Below are 21,450 nucleotides of genomic sequence, written 5' to 3'. Positions count from 1 at the left end.
CCCACCAGGCCGCAGCCTTGGAGGGAGGGCAGCAGACCTGCAGGGACTCCTTTGGGTTTTGTATCTCTCTCTCTTCGGTGGGGTCCCCCGGCTGCTGCCGTCCCCTGGGGCTGCGATGTCTCCTCAGGTGTCTGAGTTGCTGTGGGAAACAGGACAGGCATGGGAGGGCATCCCAGATCTGGGGAGACCTGTGTCTCCCAGGAGGCCCCCAGGGGAAAGAAGCCACTGCAACCCAGGTTTGTGTGTTGGTTGGGAGAAAAGCATTTCCTGTTTGTACTGGGCCCCGGCGTGGACGGTCAGCGAATGGACACCAGAAGGGGGGGAAGGGATCGCGAGTCCCCAGTGTGTGTGTGGGGGCTGGGTTGTATGTGACATGGGAGCCCAAAGCTGAGCCAAGCTGTCACCCTGAAGAAGCCCCTGGGGGGGTGGACTCAAGCCAGAGGGGGCAGTGGGAGCCCCTGTACCCCGATCTCCACACCTGGAGACCATCAGACAGCTCCCCAGTGGCAGAGACCAGACAACACAAACAAACCGCTTACACAGCGCCTGGCGCGGCTCAGCACCCGGAGCGGAAGCCGCTGTGGTTCCCAGAGGCTGTGGTCCGGGCTTGGCAGTGGAGGGGGACCAGGCCCCCAGAGCGGGAGGGGGGCACCCACGATGGGACAGGCCCAAGACCTCAAGCCAGCCCCTCCTCTCTCTCCCTCTCCCCAAACTCCAGCCTCAAACGTCCCAAACCCTGGCAGCCCACTTTCTCAGGACTCTTGGGGTTCAGAAAAAGCCCCTCGAGTCCGCTGTCTCAGACTTGAGGGAAGGAGGCTCAGAGAGGGGGAGCGATTGGTCTCAGATCACACAGCCTCAGGGAGCATTCACCAGGCTGCAGTGACAGAAGCTGCCCACACTGCTAGGAGGAGCATGTGACAGCCAGCCACGTGGCACACACACACACACACACACACACACACACACACACACACACACACACGTCAGACCTGTAAGTCCAGCTGCCGGAAGCGTGAAGCAGGAGGTTGGCAAGTTCCAGGCCAGCCCAGGCTACAGGGCAAGACCCCATCTTTTAACAAAGGCTCTGAAGCCAGGTGCCATTGGCTCACGCCTGTAATCCTAGCTAGTCAGAAGACTGAGATTTGAAGATGGCGGTTCAAAGCCAACCTGGACAGGGAAGTCCATGAGACTCTTGTCTCCAATGAGCCAGCAAAAAGCCAGAAGTGGAGTTGTGGCTCAAGCGGTAGAATGCTAGTCTTGAACACAACCTCATGGACAGCACCCAAAGTCCTGAGTGAGCTCCAGTGCTGATACACCTGAAAAGACTTGAGAGAAATTGAGGTTCCAAGAGGAAGGGTCGAATCTGAACCCAGCTCTGACTCCCACCCCTGGGGCCAGGAGCCAGCTTCCTCTGGGTAGACACCGAAGGTGACTGCTGTCCACCCAGGCCTGGACCTGAGTGTTAGAGGAGGCCGCCCTTCCTCAGGACACTTGGGGAGGGGGTCCCCACCCAAGGCTTCCTCCCACCTGACAGCTCGGGCAGAAAGTGAGGGGCAGAGACTGCCCTGGGGACTTGGGGGGCTCTAGATCTCTTCTGATGGGGGCTCTGGTCCTGCTCCACGAACACACATGCCTCTTACATTCTCACATGCTTGTCATCATGCTTACGAGCAGGCACACACACCATGCACGCACACTTCCACCAGACACACACACACACACACACACACACACACCACTTGCATAGGCCTCTGTGGGCCACACAGCCCTCACCCCAGATGAAGAAACACCTCCTCCCTCAGCCAGTTCTGACCTGGTTACTGAGTGAGCCCAGGCACAGTCCTCGCAGCTCCCCATGAAGGGCTGACATAGCTTTCCCCAGGCAGCAGATCCGGGTTCAAATCCTGACACTGCCACCCCCACTGCCAGGGGGCTTTGGATGGATGATGACGTCCCCTCTCTAGGCTTCAGTTTCTCCATCTGTAAAACAAGATGTAAAAGTAGCGTCTATCCTTGCTGACCCAAGGGGGGGGGAGTGCTGGGGTCTCAGTGCACCCCTCTGAACCGTGGGGGTGTTGCTGTGCCCACGTGGCACACAGGGTGACGGGAGGATTGAACTGGGGCCAGATGTGAAGCGGGGTGCGTGTGATGCCAGTCAGTGGCACACCCCCGTCCAGGGAGCCTTCCTGGCATGGGTGGGCGGACCCCCCTGTGGGTTGTGTTGTTGTTTGTTTGTGCCAGTCCTGGGCTTGAACTCGGCCTGAGCGCTGTCCCTGAGTGCTCCAGGCTAGCGCTCTACCACTTGAGCCACAGCTCCACTTCCGGTTTTCTAGTGGATTACGGGAGATAAGCCTTTCCTGCCCGGGCTGGCTTCGAACCCCGATCCTCAGATCTCAGTCGCTAGGATGACAGGCGTGAGCCGCGGGTGCCCAGCATCCCCGTTCATTTTGGAGAGAAACGGACTGGGCCAAGATGTGAGGAAGGCTGAGTGGCAGACACCATCCGCCAGGTGATGTGTTGGATCCCGGCTGTGCCTGGCACAGGGCAGCCGGCGGCCCGGGCTCCATCCGGGCTGTGGGCGCTGGGGGTGGAGGGGAAGCGGCGGGCCCCGCCCCTCCCCGGCCACGCCCCCGACGCCGACCACGCCCACCCACCCACCACGCCCCCCGAAAGACCACGCCCCTCGGAGGCCACGCCCCCTGGCGCCGCGCTGGGAACCGGGCTCGGCGCGTCGGGGCGGCTGGCGGGCGGCGGGGCCGGGCACCGCGGGCCGGGCCGGGACGCGGGGACGCGGAGGCGGCGAGGCCGCGCGGACGGGCGCAGCATGGGCGGCCCGCGGGCCTGGGCACTGCTCTGCCTCGGGCTCCTGCTCCCTGGAGGCGGCGCCGCGTGGAGCGTCGGGGGCGCGCCGTTCTCCGGACGCAGGTAGGGGTCCCCCCCATCTGCTGTGCCCCGCCAGCGCCCCCCGCCCTGCGCGCCTCCATCCACCGTGCCGCCCCCTTCTCTACTTCCATTCCTGGTTGGGACCAGCGGGCCGCCGGGCCGTCTGGGCCGTGGGGGAGGCTCCCCGGAGGGCGAGGTCCCTGGGCTCGTGTCCCGAGGACGGCCTCCTCCCCCCACGCTCGGCCCTCAGCCCCCGAGTGGACACGGGGGGGACAGGGTGCAAGGACCCCTAAGCCCCCCAGGACTTGTCACACCCCCCCCCGCACATGGAAAAGGCCAGGGGCACCCCTTAACGCACGTCCCGGGAGGGGAGCACCCCTCCCCTGTCCCTGCTCCTGGCTTTTTTTAGTGTCCCAGCTATTTATTTCCCCGGGAGGAAGGACCGGGGTGGAGTCAGCCCGGGGTCAGTGTCAGACGCTCCCCCGGGACCGGCGTTTGCACGCCCTCCTGACAGCCCCTCGACTGTCCCCATTCAACAGACTTACAAACTGAGGCCAGAAAACCAGGTTTTCCGGGCTGGCTTCAAACCGCCATCCTCACATCTCAGCCTCCCGAGTAGCTAGGATTCCAGGCGTGAGGCCCCCCCCCCCCCCCCGCAGCACCCGGCTTGTATCTTCCTGTTTTGATGGCAGTTTTTGGACCTGCCCCAGCTCGGGCTCTGCCTGCAGTCCCTGCCCCTGCTAGGGTCTCCCCTCAAGGGCCAGCCTCCTGGACTAAGGCAGACAATGTGCCCTAGCCAGGCCCCTTAGGCCTTTTCATCCCATTCAAAGGCCTGCCCAGCCTCCACCCCCTATGGCCTCAATTCTTTAATTCTTTTCAGAATTTCCCCTTTCCCAGTGGTCAGGGGCCAGCGTGCCCCTGCTGGGGTAGCAAAAGCAGGTGACCCCGGGGCAGGCTAGAGGATGGGAGTGGCTCAGAGGCATCAGAGACCAGAAGAGCAGTTGTTCCAGGCAGGGAGGGACCTGTGACAAATGTCACAGCCACCACCTACTGTGCACTGACCACGGCTGGGCTTGGATTGAGCACTTTTCCTTCATCTGTCGCCACTGAAGCCATAGTTTTGATGATCCTGGTTTTACAGAGGAAGAAGCCACGGCTCTGAGGGGGAATATGAGCTTCCTGAGCCAGGGGTGTGAGTCCCCAGGATCTCGGGTGCTAAGAGGACCGAGATTATGAACTTGAACTTGCCAGAGCCAGACTCAGGATGTTGGTGGAGAAAAGCTTCCAGCCCAGACTCCTCTCCAGCCGTGCCAAGGCAGGACTTTCTAGCCTGTATTACTCATCCCCAGGATGGGATAAGACTCTAGCAGAGGGGCCGTGGCCAATGCTCATGCCCCAAATCCTAGCTACTCAGGAAGCTGAGATATGAGGATTGAAATTCAAAGCCAGTCCAGGCAGGAAAGTTCACGAGTCTCTTGTTTCCAATTAAGCAGGAAAAAGCCAAAAGTGGAGCTATGGCGCAAGTGTTAGAATGCCAGCCTTGAGTGAAAAAGCTAAGGAACAGTGCCACCTCCATCTGTTAACAGAAGGCTGGCACAGTAACTCTGTGGGCAGTGGTTTTGCTGCCATATTACAGATAAAGAAACTGAGGCTGAGAGGAAGGTATGTATCACGGTGGTGCAGGAGAGTCAGTTTGCCATCCCAGAGTCCTTTGCTCCCCAGTGGTGAGGATGCAGAGAGCTTGTCATCACTTGAGAGGGGGTTGGGGAAGTTTGCCAGTTGGGAGTTTGGCGACCCAGCTTTGAACAGGAAGAGGTTTTATTTCTGCCTGTCTCTTGCTTTGAGACATTTCATTGCATGGCCATGAGCCTGTTTTCTTCTTTTTCCCCCTTCAGTCTGTCCTTCCCCATGGCACTAGCAATGAGCTACCTACAGGGGAGTTTGCCATCACCCACATGAGTAGAGTGGAGACCTAAACAGGAAGCATCTGTGGCCTGGTCCCGGCATCTTGGAGACAGCAAGGGGGTGCCCATGACCCATCAGCCCTCCCTCCACCCCCAGCCAGGCGCCCCAGGAGTCCCTTGGCAGCCAAGGGACTAAAGGCAGGCTTTGTGCCTGGGCAGGGGGAAGCCCGGGAAGACATCCAAGGGGCCGCCCCCAGCCCCAGGAATGTGGCAAGACCAAGACCCTGGAATCGGGGTGCCCAGGGGCTGTGCAGAGTGGCTTTGGTTCATCATAGCCCCCCCTCCCCAACCCACCAACCCTCCCCATCCCTGATGCTGCTGCTTTGTCCCTTAAAGGCCCCTCCCAGCTTGAATCCCTGTTGGTTTTGAACCACTCATTTCAACCCTGTGGCTCCGGAGTTGGAGCCCACACTGTCATTGTCACCGGGATGCTGGCCCAGGACAACCTCCCGGGGACCTGGTTGTCTTTGGGAAAACAGACACCATGGCATCAGCCTAACCCCTCTCCACCAGCTCTAGGAGCCTCAGTTTCCCCCCTCTAAAATGCAGTGCCTGGCCTGTCAATCTATCCTCAAAATGAGGTGCGCACCTTGTAGGTGTCATGTCTTTGGGCCCCAGGGAAGCCCCTGGGGCACACTGCCAGGTACATCATGGAAGTCAAGAGACAAGAAGGAAGCAGAGCATCGGCGTTTAGTGGGTCTATGGCACAAGTGGCAGAGCACTTTTCCTGGAGTGGAAAAACTAAGCAAGAGCACAAGGCCCTGAGTTCAAGCCCCGGTACTGGCATAGAGCAACAGCACAATGCTGGCATAGAATCATCCTGTTCTCCCCATGTGCAGGTGGGCACAGTGAGGTCAGAGGGGTCAGAGCCTGGTCCAAGGTCACGGCGGGGTGGGGGTGGGGGACAGTAAGAAGACAGTGGGGGCGGGACTGGAGCTGGGCCTCAGTATGGGGTTCTGGCTCTCGTCACCCCACCCCCACCCGCCTGTCTCCGTTCTTTCCTCTCCTTTTCATAACGGCCCTTGGCCCCAGGCCCGCTTGGCTGCCTCCTGCAATTAGCCCCTATCACTGTTCCGGATCGCAGCCCTGGGCCCTGTGGAGACAAAGTCCCCTGGGCCCCTCTCAGCAGGGAGTGGAGGGTGGGGGGGGGGTAATCAGAAGGGGGTGGCCAGTGCCAGGCTGAGCTGGTCTGGCCTGTTTTCTCCCCTCCCAGGGCTGTCTGGGGGCCCTGGAAGTACTGAGTGGGCAGCGTGGCAGGCCCAGGAGAGATGCTGTCTCCTCCCACCTGCCCCCCCTCCCCCAGCCTCACCTGGCTCTCAGAGATCACTGTTGACCACACCCCAGGGAAGGAAGCCCCCAGGATCCATGGGATAGAGGCAGGGTGTCCAGTGTTCCCTCTATTTCTGGGACCCTTTCTGTCTTGTTCCTCCTGCCTAGAGTCATTGTTCTTCATCATTCAGTTATTCAGCAAACATCACCAAGTGCCTTCCAGCCGATTTCAGGATGGGGAAGGGGAGGGGAGTAAGGGGAGGTCCTTGCACGCAGGGCCTGGGCGCTGTCCCTTAGCTTTTCCACTCAAGGCTGACACTCTGCTTCTTGAGCCACAGCTCCACTTCTGGCTTTTTGGTGGTACATTGGAGTCTCATGGACTTTCCTGCCCAGACTGGCTTTGAACCACGATCCTCAAATCTCACCCTCCTGAGAAGCTAGGATTACAGGTGTGAGCCACTAGTGCCTAGCCAGGGTGATTTTAATGAAAGAGAGAAAAAAAAAAGTTTTCTCTAGCTCCCTCTGGTTTTAAAAAAAAGATAGCTTGGATGTTTGCAGACAGGCATCTGTTCCCTAGCCTAACTGGGTCCTGGGCATCACATGGAGAGGGTGGTCTGTGCGCACCTGTGTGCATGTATGCAGCCCCGCTGGGCCTGCCTCTGCAGTTGGTGTACGTGAAGTGCGTGTGCATGTGAGCACATGGATGTGAGCACACACAGAGATGGCAGCCGCAGCCTGTATCCATGGGGGACAGCGTGTGTGAGAATGAAGGTGAGCATGGCTGGTCTTTTCTGTAGTGACGCTGTGGAATGCCTGTCCTGCGTGCATGAGTCTGTGCTTGTGCCACTGTGCGTGTGCACACAGCACAGGTGTGTTCATGCACAGCGGATGTGTTTCCATGTGGGCACACGCACTGCTGTGCTCCGGCGTGTGTGCTCAGCCCTGTAGGCCTGCGTGCACATGTGTGTGTATGTGTGCACCCTCACCCTGGCATGAAGCATTTATTCTGCTCCTCCTGTATCTCATCCAGGGGTCTTGCTTCCCAGTACCCTGGTTGTTCCTTCCTCTGGAACCCTCAGCCAGCCTGGGCTGTGGGGAGCTTGAACACCAAGTTGTTTGCATTTCTTTCCCACCTCCAGACAAAACTCCAAGGGCTCAGAAGCACAACTTTATGGACTTGAGGCTCGAGGGAGTGGGAACTTTCTTCTTTCTTCTTTTTTGGATAGTACTGGGGTTTGAACTCAGAGCCTTATTACACTTGCTAGGCAGGTGCTCTACTTCTGAGCCATACCTCTAGTCCTTGTTTTTGCTGGGTTATTTCGAGATAGGGTCTTGCTCTTTTGCCCAAGCTGCATCACCATCTGGTGATCTTCCTACTTTCTGCCTTCTGGTAGTAGCTGGGATGGTAGGTATATGCCACCGTGCCAGCGTCTTTTTCTTTTGGAGATAGGGTCTCACTCTTTCCCTGCGTGGTCTCAAGCTTCTGGGCTCAAGCGATCTTTCTGCCTCAGCCTCCCTGGTTGTTGGGACTACAGGTGCATACCACTGCACCTGGCTAGGAAATGTCATCAAATGACATGATTAACACAAAACACAAAACACAAATGGACATGATTATTTCCAAAGCAGGGTCTCACTTTATGCTCGGACCAGCCTGGGCTGCGATCCTCCTGTTTGGATGACGGTGTGCACTCAGCCATTGCTCTGCCCCGTGGCTGAGATGAAGGCCCATGCACGTCACATATTGAGCACTTACTGTATGCTGAAAATATACATATGGGTCTCAGATGGTGAGCCAGAAAGGCACCTGCACCTTGTTTTAGATGGGAAACTGAGGCTCTGGGACAATTGTTTATGTCGCTGAACTGGTGCATGAAAGAGCCATATTCGAACCAGGAATGGAGGTGGCCCCGCCTGGCCTTAGATTCTATCCAAAGGCCTCAGCTCCTATGTCCTCCTTGGGCTTGTGAGCCGCAGCCTATGGCTCTGTGAAGGTCCCAGCCTGGGAACCTGCTGACCTTGGGCTCAAGACCACAAGGGGGGATGCCTGCGGGGAGGGGGGCCCAGGCTGAGGAAGGTCACCTGACACCAGGCCTCCTTCCGCAGCCCCAGCAAAGAGCCCTGAGCTCATGACCCCTGGGCAGGGCTGAGGGCTGCTGAACACCTGGAATGTTGCAGCCACCATGGACGCACCCGCCCCCACTTCAGTCCAGCGCCCCATTGTCCCACCTCTACCCGGCTCATAGGAAAGAAAGCCCTGGACTGGGAGCAGCGTCATGGGATCCTGGGGAAGTCCCACTAGGATCCAACCACACCAGGAAGAGAAGGGGGAGGGAGCTGGCAGAAGGGACAATTCCACATGGCCCATGAAGCTGCCAGAGTGTATGGCTGTGCCCAGGGCGCAGGTGTCGGGTGCTTCCTTCGATAGCACTGGAATGCAGTAATACTGGGAGCTGCCTAAATACCCAGAAACCCACCAGACGGAGAGTCAGGCCCTGAATCAGAACCTAAGGTCTGTGGGCATGCAACCCAGGGATGGCTGTCATGTCTGGATAAGGAGGAACAGAATGGGTGTATGTCTGTTAAAATAGAGCCCGAACCGGGCAGCTCATAGCTGTAAATCCTAGCTACTCAGAAAGCTGAGATTTAAGGATTAGAGTTCAAAAGCCAGCCCCAACAGGAAAGTTTATGAGGATCTTATCCTCAATAAATGACTCACCAAAAGCCTGAAGTAGAGCTGTGGCTCAAGCGGTACAGTGCTGGTCTTGAGCAAAAGAGCTCAATGACATTGCCTTGGCCCTGAGTTCGAGCCCCAAGATTGGCACAGAAAATTTAAAAAAAGAAAATAGAGCCAGAGAACCGTTCCTGCTTCTGTGTACGTATATAAGTAGTCGTGCATAAAATCGGGGTGTGGTGGGGGTGGAGAGATTGTACTTTCAGGACGGGGATGGTGGGTCACATCTGTAATCCCAGCTATTTGGGAGGCAGAGATAGGAGGATCCCCATCTGAAGGTAACCTGGGCAAAAGCGTGAGACCCTATCTGATAGCAAATTCAAAACAGAAGGGCTAGGGACACAGCTTAAGTGGCAGAGCACCTGCCTAGCAAGCAGGAGGCCTTGAGTTCATTGATCAAACTGGCTCTCTGTAGGTCCAAGAAGGCTGTCTATCTGCTCCACCCAGCTCAACCTCTGGAGCTGCTGTTTGTCACACTCACTGCATGCTGGATGCTACACCTAGGCCTTTCACATCTGTTCATTTCCTTCCTCCCTCACTTCCCTCACACTCTTGTGTGAGGCCCGACCAGGGTCCCAGGGTGGGTGGCCAGTCATAGCTATAACCATTCCCTCTGACCCCAAGGGTCTCTGGCAGCCTCCAGTAGGACCATACCCTTGAGTTATAGGCAAGACCACTCAGACCCCACTGGAACCCAAAGGACTCAGAGCTCTGGAGTCTCTGTCCAGAGGCTTGAGGCTCTTGGAGAAGGCACAGACCTCCTCACCCGCCCTCCTGGAGGCTTGGGCACCTGACACCTCACATTCTACTCTTTGGGTCTTTTTTCAGGAACTGGTGCTCCTACGTGGTGACCCGTACTGTCTCATGCCACGTGCAAAATGGCACCTACCTTCAGCGAGTGCTGCAGAACTGCCCCTGGCCCATGAGCTGCCCGGGGAGTAGGTAAGTGGTGGAGAGACAGTGCCCAGCACGGGCAAAGGCCTGGAGATGGGAGGGCATGCGGGAGAAGGCTGAGACCCCAGGGTGGTCAGTGCTCCTCCTCTGCTGGGGACAGATATGCCCGGCCTGCTGGGCCTTCCTGTCCACATCTCCTTGGCTGTGGAGGTGCAATGGGGGTTGACAGATGTGGGAGTTCTTCCAAGAATCCAGAAAGACCCTGAGGGGAGTGGGAGGTGGCCCAGGAGGCTGGCCTTGGCCCCAGGGGTGTCCAGAGCAGTAGACAGGGCGGTGGAAAACCCCATCTGAACCTAGCCACCTGGACGTTTTTTGCAGCTACAGAACCGTGGTGCGGCCCACATACAAAGTGATGTACAAGACCGTGACTGCCCGGGAATGGCGGTGCTGCCCTGGGCATTCAGGGGTGACCTGCGAGGAAGGTAAGACAGCCCAGCCCTTGTCTGGGGCCCTGTGACAAGGGTCCAAGTATGTCCCACGCATGCTCAGGGACACTGGATTGCTGCTGAGTCCAGAGACACTGCACACACACACCATTCACATGGCAGCCCAGGGCATAGAGCGACCAACATGGTGTGGCTCAGACACAGGTGTCTGCCATTTCCCTCACGGTGACCCCTTACTCCCCCAAGAGACCCTCAGGAGACTCTCAGGGCCCCTGGGAGAATTTCTTATGTGTTGTGTTATTCATGCTTAAAGCCACACCATCCCATGGTCTTTCTTCCAGCTTGGTGTATGAGTTAACTTCCAGTCACTGTAACAAGTTACCTGAAATAATCCACTAGTAAAACAAGAAGGTTTGCTTTGTAAGAGCTTCTAGTCTGTGATTGGCTGGCCCTATGATAGTGGCTTTGGGCCTGGAGTGAACCTCATGGCCAGGAGGCAAGAAAGGGGAGGGGAGAGGAAGGGAGGAGAGGGGAGGAAAGGGAAGGGAAGAGAAGGGGAGGGGAGGGAGGAGAGGGGAGGGGAGGAGAGGGGAGAGGAGGGGAGGGGAGGGGAGGGAAGGGAAGGGAAGAGAAGGGGAGGGGAGGGGAGGGAGGAGAGGGGAGGGGAGGAGAGGGGAGGGGAGGAGAGGGGAGAGAAGGGGAGGGGAGGGGAGGGGAGGGGAGGGAAGGGAAGGGAAGGATCAAGGGCTCCCAGTCCCCTTTGAAAACGAGCCATGGCTTCTGGGCCAGGGACTTAAGAACTCCCAGTAGGCCCTGTCTCTTAAAGGCTTCATTAATAATACTGGCTTGAGGGCCAGTTTTTCTTTCTTTTTTTTTTTTAATTGAGATTAGGTGATATATAAGTTTCACATATTTCACAGTAAAATACTTAGTAAAAGTCACAAACACATTTTAACCTTCACCAGGCAAATTGTCATTATCATGGTCTATAACGTTTGTGAATTCTAGGAGCTTTGACAATATAATTATTTCTTCCACATCAGGTGATGATTACATTTCTTTTGTTTAGTGTAAGCTGCTCCCTCTTTCCCTCTCATTCCTCCCCTCCCGTCGCTATCTTTGGGTTGCTTAGTTCATTTTCATCTGTGTCCAGTGCAGCTGATGGGTCCCTCTGTTGTATGTTTTCCCCTTTCCCACTGATTCTGTGTCTGCCTCCTAGCTTCCCTCTATTGTCACATATATACCTTATATGTGGTCAAGAACATGAGTCATTTAGCAGTGATACAACAAAATGAGTGGCAGTCCTTTGTTTCTCAAGTCCTGTTTGTCCTATCTCCTTGCATTTTGGCTTTAGCATCCACAGATCAGGGAGACCATGTCTCTTTGCTTTTGGCTTACCTCGCTCAAAATGATGTGCTCTAGTTCCATCTAGTTCCCTGCAAATGGAGGGCCAGTTTTTCACTGTGTGTGCTGTTTGGGGAACATTCAACATGCAAACTCCTGCACCCATCTGGATGTTTCTGCATGACATGGGAACACACACCCCAGGGTGTAGGGCCTTTTCCCCTCAATTTCAGTGAGGACCCTGAGGCTCAGGAAGGTGGTAATGCACAGATCCTCTGCAGCAGAGTCAGGATTCGAACGCTGCCTGCCTGGATCCCCTTCCTTGGGGCCTCAGATGTGGAACGTGTCCCAGGCAAAGGGATCCTTTCAGCCATCCACCATGTCCATGTGCAGCTCACATTCTGCCCTGAAGGACCCGCTCCTTGCTGGCCCTGTCTATCTGTTATGAAGGATATATCTTGGTTCCAACAGTGGGGATGGGTGACAACACACCTCAAGACTCAGGAGGTATGGAGTTAATGAAAGAAGTGCTTGAGTTTCAACTCAGAGCTTTGCACTTGCTAGCCAAGTATGTTACCACTTGAGCCATACATCCAGCCCTTTTGGCTTTACTGCTTTTCAAATAGGATCCCATTGGGGCTGGGAAGGTGGCTCAGTGGTAGAGCGCTTGCCTTGCATGCCTGAGGCCCTGGGTTCGATTCCTCAGCACCACATAAGCAAAAAGAAAAAAGTCGAAGTGGCACTGTGGCTCAAGAGGTAGAGCACTAGCCTTGAGCTGAAGAGCTAAGGGACAGCGCCCAGGCCCAGAGTTCAGGCCCCACGACCAGACCAAAAACAAAAACAAATAGGATCCCATACTTTTTGATCAGAGCCAAGCTGGACTGAGATTTTCCTATTTATACCTCTTGAGTAGTGAGGATGGCAGTTGTACCCCGCCAGGCTCAACTTACTGGTTGAAACGGGGTCTTGCTTACTTTTTCCCCAAGCTGAACTGAAATTATCTCCCAAGTGAGATTACAGGTGTCAGCCACCCGCCTCAGCCTTGAGATTTATATCAGCCTGGTCCATCACAGTGCAGTGACTGAGGCCCAGAGGCAGAGTCCAGAATTCAGAGTCAAGCAATGAGATGGGGCAGAATTCACCAAGTAAGGACAGAAGGATGGGGGTTCGGGTGTGAGTTGGGATTACCCAGTGGAGCTGGGGAGGGAATGAGTGGCCCAAGGGAGGAGACAGCCCCCCATGAGGGAGGCTAGGAGCCCAGCACAGCGCCCTCTTCCTCCTGGTAGAAAAGGAGCCCCATAGAGGAAATGAGGGCAAATCCCAGGCTCAGGCCCTCAAGCTGGCCAGACAAGCAAAGGTCACTGTCCCTGGCTACTCTCCCGAGGGCAGACCTTCCAGGCAGGTGAGAGCAGAGGACCCGTGGGGAAGCCCTTGAATCTCTCCACGGGAGGTACACGTCCAGGGCTCAGCCAAGAGCTGGGGCTTCTGCCCATGCGGAGGCACTGGAGTCAGGCCAAGCCCGATGTCTCAGCCCCCTCTAGTCCTGGAGACGGGTTATCCAGGCTCCCAGAGGCCTGGGCTGTGCCTCCATCTAGCAGCTGTGTGGCCTCGGGCCCCAGTCTCCCCCCTGACCCCCATATTGTATAAGTCATTATGCAAAGAATCCAGGGTTGGAGGACAGCAGTGCAGGCCGGGGTTCCCCACCCTGCGCCCCAGTGTCTTCACTATGAAATGAGTCGGTGGTAGAATCCACTCCCCTGCAATGTTGCTGAGCTGTGAGCGGTGCAGGAGTCCATGGTGGGGGGAGGTCCTGCAAATGACCCCCCCCAAGACAGGAAGGCCCCTCCCCATCCACCCACAGGGGGGAGCGGATGTCCAGGCCTCAATATTCTGAAATACTGCTCTGCTGGGGTTGGTGGGGGGCCAGGGGGAGTGGCGGGGTACAGGGACATGGCTGGCCCCTCCTCCCCCAGCGGCCGGCTGCCCTTGCAGCCTGCTCAATGTGGCCTGACCCCGGAGCCCCAGAGCTGTGTCACCAGAGCAACCAGGGGTGAGCCACGGACGAAGCCAAAGGTCTGGCATGTCAGAACCCAGCCCTGCTCCAGCTGCTCAGCGCCGTGTGACTCTGAGCAACTTCACATCTCTGAGTGCTGTCTTTAGTTGATGCTCACTGAGGATTGAGAAGCTGGCAGCCCTGCCCGGTACCAGCGGCTCACACCTATCATCCCAGCTACTCAGGAGGCTGAGATCAGAGGATCGTGGTTCAAAGCCAGCCCAGGCAGGAAAGTCCATGAGCCTCTTATTCCCAATGAACTACCTGAAAACCGGAAGTGGCGCTGTGGTTCAGAGTGGTTGAGTGCTAGGCCTTGAACAAAAGAGCTCAGGGACAGTACCCAGGCCCTGAGTTCAAGCCCCACATCCGACAAAAAGAAAAGAAAACAAGTGGGCAGAGCAGATGTTTCACAAATGTCTCTCTTCTTCCCCACACTGTGCTGGGAGCAAGGAAAGACTTTGTCGCTCTTGGCTTTAGTTCTCTCCTCTGAAGACTGGGTGTGTACCCTGGGATAATGAGTGAAGATGAGCTAGAGTAGACCCCATGTTACACATGGGGAAACGAAGGCTCCAAGACTGGCCCAGGGTCACTCAGCACAAGAGAGCCAGGATGAAGATGCGGCCAGCTGGGGTTGGAGGCTGAGGCACCCACCTGGCCCCCGGCTCGCGGAAACAGTGGTGCTCACTAGAAACAATGGATGAGAAAGAGCCAAAGCCAGGCTGTACCGAGTGGGTGGGGTAGGCCAGGGGCGGGGCCTGGTGGGCACGTTGCCAGGGCCACAGCAGGAAGGCAGGCAGAACTTAACAGTCTTCCCTGGGCCTGCCTGGGTCTGATCCCTCACCCCAAATGGCCCAAGCAGGTAGGTTCTGCTATGACTACCCCTAAGCCCCTTCCCTGCCTCTGGGGCTCTCTGTAGACAGATCTCTTACCTCATCTATTGTCTAGATTATATATAAAGGGGGAGGGGCAGACTCAGAGAGGGCACAGGGCTTGTGCAAAGTCACACAGCACTCAAGCATGTGGTCAGGTTCTCCCCAGAGTTCTGACCTGAGGTCTGGAGCACAGCCAGACTGGGCCCTGCCTGCAGTGACAATGACAGGGGAAGCTGCGGCGGCCCTCTGAGCACAGGGTTCGAAAGCAGGAGAGACACAGGAGGGGAAAGCCCAGCTAGGCCAGGCAGGAGCTGCCTCTAGCCTGGGGGGCGGGGGGGTCTTTGCACTCTCCTGCAGGGCTGCCTGAGATGTCACAGGGAGTGTGTTCAGCTAGTGTGGGGTGCCCCAAGGCTGGTGGAAGCCAGCACCCCCAGGTGGAAAGAGAGCAAGGCTAGGGGCTCTCTGTCCTCTGGACCCCCCTGGAACCCGGCTGCCCCGCCTCCCTCTTGCCTTGTCTTGCATACCTGTCTGTGCCCCATCGGGCCACACAGCACAAAAGCCTCAGAGTGATTGCCCCCTTCCTGGGCCCTGGGCCTCCCAGGCCTGGGGGCTGGGCACCCCCAAGTGCATCTGGAGCCAGGTGCAGGCAGAGCCAGGCCTGTGCATGGCTTTATAGGTTCAGATCCCGAGGCCTAGACACGGTGCCAGTCCGTCTGCTTCCACCTCCCCACCCCCACCTGCTCCTCCTCCTATCTGGGAGGCTCCCCACTGTCCCTCCACACCCCACCTTCCCCACCATCCCATCCTCCACCTTCTCCTCTGCCCACCCTGGCCTTCTGCCCACCCTGGCAGTGGCTGTCCCCTCTGCCCACGACCTTCCCAGTACTCCCCCTTGGCTAAGCTGGCCCCAACCTGCCCTTACTACTTGCAGCTTGTGTGCCTGGCACAGGCCTGGCAAGATGTGGGTGTGTAAGAATCGGATGGAAATTTCCCCCACCCCAAAGAAAGGCCCAGGCCAGATATAGGCCAGCCTTCCTACCCAGAGGCCTCCTGGCCAGGTTGGAAGGTTCTGGAGCTCCCAGCCTCAGCTCTGACCCTGGCCTGCCTGGCTCAGGCCACCAGCTGGCCATCTACAAATATTTACATTTCCTAGTCACTTCCCACGGGACGGGGCCCTGGCCCAGCTGTGCAGCCTGTGCCCCTGGGGCCTGAGATCTCTGAGCAGCCAAAGCCTTGGGGTGGTAGCTGTGATGAGGAGGTCCTGCTTCGGGGGTGAAGCCCAGGGATCCCCAACATTCTTGCACCTCCATTCTTGGTTTGGAGAAGTCTTGCTATATGGCCTCTCTCCTTAGGCCTGGGTTCTCAGCTGCTGTGGGCTGTCAGGGTCACGAGAAGGGACACACATGGGGCACTGGGTACAAGAAAGGGGGCTGCTTTTGCCCCTTGCCAGGAGGAGGAGCAAGGTAGGGAGTGGGGGGGGGGACTTTGGTACTGGTGGGTGCCTTGTCCTAACCGGGAAGGCTTCCTGGAGTCAGTGGCCTGGGAGCCACAGATGTAGGAACTGGGGACAGAATGGTACACATGAACACTGGGGTGGTAGGTGACCTCCCAGATGGTGGGAATGAAGTTGGGGCTGGGGCCCTGGGACTCACATGCAGGGTCCTCTTGAGATAGAATGATAGGTTGGACTTGACTTCAGGAAGGACCGGGCTTTGGTGAGCCCATTGGGGCTGTGGCCGTATCCCTGGATAAAAACCAGTTTCAGAAGGGAGGTGACACTTCCTGGTTTGTGTGCCAGTGCTGGGACTTGAACTCAGGGCTTGTGCACTGTTCCTGAGGGTTTTTTGTTTGTTTTGTTTTGTTGGTCGTGGGGCTTGAACTCTGGGCCTGGCACTGGCCCTCAGCTCTTCAGCTCAAGGTGAGCACTCTACCACTTGAGTCACAGCACCACTTCCAGTTTTCTGGTAGTTCACTGGAGATAAGAGTCTCATGGACTAGAGCTGGGAAGGTGGCTCAGTGGTAGAGCGCTTGCCTTGCATGCATGAGGCCCTGGGTTCGATTCCCCAGCACCATATAAGAAAAAAAAAGCCGGAAGTAGCACTGTGGCTCAAGTGGTAGAGCGCTAGCCTTGAGCTCAAGAGCTCAGGGACAGCGCCCAGGCCCAGAGTTCAGGCCCCACAACTGGACCCAAAAAAAAAAAAAAAAAGAGTCTCATGGACTTTCCTGACCAGGCTGGCTTTGAACCATGATCCTCAGATCTCAGCCTCCTGAGTAGCTAGGATTATAGGCGTGAGCCACCAGCGCCCGGCTTACCTGAGGTTTTTACCCCTTCAATACTAGCACTCTTATCACTTGAGCTACGGCTCCATTTCTGGTTGTTTTGTTATGTTGTGTTGTGTTGTATTGTGTTTGTTTGTGCTGGTCCTGAGGCTTGAACTCAGGGTCTAGATGCTGCCTCTTAGCTTCTTCACTCAAGGCTGGTGTTCTACCACTTGAGCCACAGGTGTTCTACCACTTGAGCCACAGGTCTACTTTTTGCTTTGTGGGGGGGATGCGTGGGCATGCGCCAGTCCTGGGGCTTGAACTCAGGATCTGGGTGCTGCCCCTAATATCTTTCTTCCTCAAGGCTAGTGCTCTAACACTTGAGCCACAGCTCCACTTCTGGCATTTTGATGGAAAACTGAAGATAAGAGTCTCACAGACTTGGGCTGGGAAGGTAACTCAGTGGTAGAGTGCTTGCCTTGCATGCATGAGGCCCTAGGTTCCATTCCTCAGCACCACATAAGCAGAAAAAGCTGGAAGTGGCACTGTGGCTCAAGTGGTAGAGCGCTAGCCTTGAGCTGAAATGCCGAGGCCCAGAGTTCACGCCCCATGACCGACCAAAACAAAATAACAACAAGAAAAAAGTCTCACAGACTTTTCTGCCTGGGCTGGCTTCAAACCACAATCTCAGATCTCAGCCTCCTAAGTAGCTAGGATTACAGGTGTGAGCCACCTGTGCTGGGCTCAGTTTCCTAATTCTTTAAAGTTCTTTCCTTTCGCTTCCCTTTTTTCCTTTGCTTCTTTCTTCTCCTTTCTTCTCTTTTCACATGTGTGTGGGGGGGAAGACACTGGGATTTGAACTCAGGGTTTTATGCTTGCCAGAGCAAGCTGTACCACTTGAAATACATACATACAAACCTCGTCCTTTTTGTTTTTCTTAGTTTTTCAATACTGTCTTGCTTTTGCCCAGGCTGGACTGGACTGTGAATCTCCTGCTTGCACTTTCTAGGTAGCTAGGATGACAGGCACGCACCACCACACCTACCTTTTTATTGGTTGACATGGGGGTGGAGTGTTTCTGGTGGGCTTTTTGCTTGGTCTGGCCTTGAAGAGCAATCCTCTAGATTCTACCTCCTAGATAGTTGGGATTACAGGCATGAGTCCCTAGCACCTAACCCTAAGCATTCTTTTCTGGTCTGGCTGTGTTTCTGTTCATTCTTCTAGTTCTTCATGATTCCTGGAGAAATGTCTAGAAACAAATTAGTTGGAAAAGCAATTCAAGCCAGGAATCCATTGATGAATAACTCAGAACTACTCTTTTTTTTTTTCTTTGTCTTTTCTTTTTTGGTACTGAGGATCAAACCCAGGACGTTGCACTTGCTAAGCAAGTGCATTACCACTGAGCTACATCCCAGCCCTTACGGATACCATTGACTGGCATTAGGACATCTGTGTTCATTGTTGGGGCACTTGGAGTCTGATGTATGCACTATTTGGTGTGTGTGTGTGTGTGTGTGTGTGTGTGTGTGTGTGTGTGTGTGAGGGGAGAGGAAAAGAGAGGAGAGAAGGAGCGAGAGAGGAATGCTGGGGCTCAAACCCAGGGCCTGTTGCATGCTGGGTAAGCAGTGTGTCACTCAGCTGCGTCCCAGCTCCAGTTGCATATTTTCTTTTTTTTTTGTCAGTCCTGGGGCCTGAACTCTGGGTCTGGGCGCTGTCCCTCAGCTCTTCAGCTCAAGGCTAGTGCTCTACCACTTGAGCCACAGCGCCACTTCCGGCTTTTTGCTTTTTGCTTATGTGGTGCTGAGGAATCAAACCTTGAGCATGCAAGGCAAGCGCTCTACCACTGAGCCACCTTCCCAGCCCCTTCTTTTTTTTTTTCTTTCCTTTTTGTCAGTCCTGGGGCTTGAACTCAGGACCTGAGCACTGTCCCTGACCATTTATGCTCAAGGCTAGTGCTGCAACATTTTGAGCCATAGCGCCACTTCCAGTTTTCTGTTGGTTAATTGGAGATAAGATTCTCATGGCAGGAAGTGGTACTGTGGTTCAGACGGTAGAGCACTTACCTTGAGCTGAAGAGCTCAGGGACAGCATCCTGGCCCAGAGTTCAAGTCCCATGACCAAAAAAAAATTCTCATGGTAGCTGGACACTGGTGGCTCCTGCCTGTAATCCTAGCTACTTAGGAGGCTGAGATCTGAGGATCATGGTTGAAAGCCAACCTGGGCAGGAGAGACCATGAGACTCTTATCTCCAATTAACCAACAGAAAACTGGAAGTGGCACTGTGGCTGAAGTGGTAGAGTCCTTAACTTGAGCTGAAGAGCACAGGGACAACACCCAGGCCCAGAGTTCAAGCCCCACCACTACCAACAACAACAGAAAGAAAGAAAGAGAAAGAAAGAAAAAGAAAGAAAGAAAGAGAAAGGAAGGAAGGAAGGAAGAAAGAGTCACATGGACTTTCCTGCCCAGGATGGCTTGGAACTGTGCCAGATCTTAGCCTCCTAAGTAGCTGAGATTACAGGTGTGAGCCACTGGCGCCCACCTCTGTATGCATTTTCTTTAGGGTGCCTGCTTGAAATTTATTTCCAGCCCGTGATTTACATGTTCACCAACCAAAGTTTTGTTGAGGCCCTTGAGGCCCTACTGGGCACTTTTTTTGATCAGGTACAACATGGGACTATGTTCTAGCCTGGGGCAGACAGGTGCCAGTCAGCTGAGAAACTGGTCCAGTTATTCCATGTCTGAGGGTAGAAAATGCTATGGAAAAAGAAGAAAATGGGGCTGGGAAGGTGGCTCAGTGGTAGAGCGCTTGCCTCGCATGCCTGAGGCCCTGGGTTCGATTCCTCAGCACCACATAAGCAGAAAAAAAAAAAAGCCGGAAGTGGCGCTGTAGCTCAAGTGGTAGAGCGCTAGCCTTGAGCTGAAGAGCTGAGGGACAGCGCCCAGGCCCAGAGTTCAGGCCCCACGACCGGCAAAAAAAAAGAAGAAGAAGAAGAAGAAAATATTAGAATAGGAGAATCAGAGTTACATCACACAGAAGCCAGGTGCTGCTGGCTCACACCTGTCATCCTAGCTACTCAGGAAGCTGAGATCTGAGGATCACAGTTCAAAGCCACGCCCGGGTAGGAAAGTCTGTGAGACTCTTATCTCCAATTAACCAGCAAAAATCCAGAAGTAGTGCTATGGCTCAGGTGGTAAAGCACTAGCCTTGAGTGAAAAATTTCAAGGACATGGGCTAGGAATGTGGTTTAGTAGTAGAGGGCTTGCCTAACATGCATGAAGCCCTAGGTTCAATTCTTCAGTACCACATAAACAGAAGAAGCTGGAAGTGGCACTGTGGCTCAAGTGGTAAAGTGCTAACCTTGAGCAAAAAGAAACTCAGAGACAGTGCCCAGGACCTGAGTTTAAGCCCCAATACTGTATCACATGTGCGCGCGTGCACGCGCGCGCACACACACACACACACACACACACACACACGAACAAAGGATAATTAAAAACAAATAGATCTCTATACAGCACATGACTGTAATGATGTGCATATGTAGGAAGATGAGGGATGAGGGGAAGGAGAGAAGGAAAAAGAGGGAGGGTGAATAACTCTGAAATACCCTGTGTCTGCATGTGCCTAAGGAACCTCAGTAAAAGCTGCTGATCAGTAGGGGATGCTAAAGGTGGGGGAGAGAAAAAAAACTAAGCAAGGACAGAGGGCCCTGAGTTCAAGCCCTACACAAAAGACTTCACAGCCCAAAGGGCTGGGGGCATGGCTTAGGTGCTAGAGTACTTGCCTGGCATGAACAAGGCTTCAGTACTGAGAGTTCTCTACCCTGTGGGATTGCACTCAGCTCTTTAAAGCTCCAGCATACATGGTTCATGGTGACATCTCCCTTGCCAGAATACCCCTGTTCCTGTCCTGAGTGGCAAGTTGCAGCCCCCTGGGGCCGCTAGGCATGCTCTGCCTGGGGCTTGTGTGCTAGGGAGACAGCTGTGCCTGAGCGAAAGGCTTGTGGTGGGACCTGGCGCAGGGCCGGCAGCCTCCCTGCTGGGGGTTGGCCAGTGGGACCCGTCTGGTTTGAGTTCCAGGCGCCTCTCACTCCATGTCTCAACCCACAGCCCAAGTCCAAGCTGCCAGGCCTGCGCCTTATTTGGGTCTTGTCTCCCCCTCCCTGCACCCCCCAAGACAACATTGTGGCCTTAAAAGGCAGGCCTGGGGAAGGGGGGAAGAGGGGAGCAGTTGCCACTGCTGGCTTGAGAACCCCTCCAGCTGGAGTCCCCACTCCTGGCTTGGCTGCTCTGTTCCTTTCTCCAGCTGTATGGAAAACCAGGCTTTCTAAGCCAGACCAGCCAGGGCACGACACTCCTCGCCAGGGCACGCAGGGGTGGGCTCCTGGAACAGAGGCCGGCCTCCTGCCTTTCATTTAAAACCAGTTGGTTCTACTCTAGTCTCCTCTTAACAAGTCGGGCAGGGAGAGTTTATGTGGTAGAGTCATGGGCTCCTTTATTGAGCACCTACTATGAAGCCAGCCCTGTGTGCACATAGTAACTCCTTTGCACACATCGCCGTTTTCAGGCCTTCAGCCTGGGAGGAACAGAGGCCTTACTTAGGGAAACAGGCAGGTCCAGTGAGGATGGCACCCTGATCATCAACCAATAGGGCCAGAGCCTGTCTGGTGATACTCCGCTGTTAACTTGCCTCTCTGGCTGGAATTAGTGGCAAGCCCCCAGCCTCATC

The 21,450-nt window shown here is 55.5% G+C and overlaps 1 protein-coding gene across 7 annotated transcripts in view; it reads left to right on the top strand.

The window, feature by feature from the left end:
• Nucleotides 1–2,779: 2,779 nt before the first annotated feature.
• Nucleotides 2,780–21,450, top strand: part of Emid1 (EMI domain containing 1) — a 39,640-nt gene continuing 20,969 nt past the window's right edge. For all 7 annotated transcript variants that reach the window (XR_011366459.1, XM_069994596.1, XM_069994595.1 and 4 more), the window contains exons 1-3: nt 2,780–2,925; nt 9,679–9,792; nt 10,123–10,226. Coding sequence is in view for 6 of the 7 variants with exons in the window: in XM_069994596.1 (XP_069850697.1) it covers nt 2,825–2,925; nt 9,679–9,792; nt 10,123–10,226 (319 nt within the window). In the remaining variant the exon portion in view is untranslated. The remainder of the gene's footprint in view (nt 2,926–9,678; nt 9,793–10,122; nt 10,227–21,450) is intronic.

This window comes from Dipodomys merriami, unplaced genomic scaffold (genome assembly GCF_024711535.1).
Source record: "Dipodomys merriami isolate MVZ:Mamm:240054 unplaced genomic scaffold, mDipMer1.0.p SCAF_45, whole genome shotgun sequence".
Taxonomy (NCBI): Eukaryota; Metazoa; Chordata; class Mammalia; order Rodentia; family Heteromyidae; genus Dipodomys; species Dipodomys merriami.
This window is presented reverse-complemented; position numbering and strand designations above follow the sequence as displayed.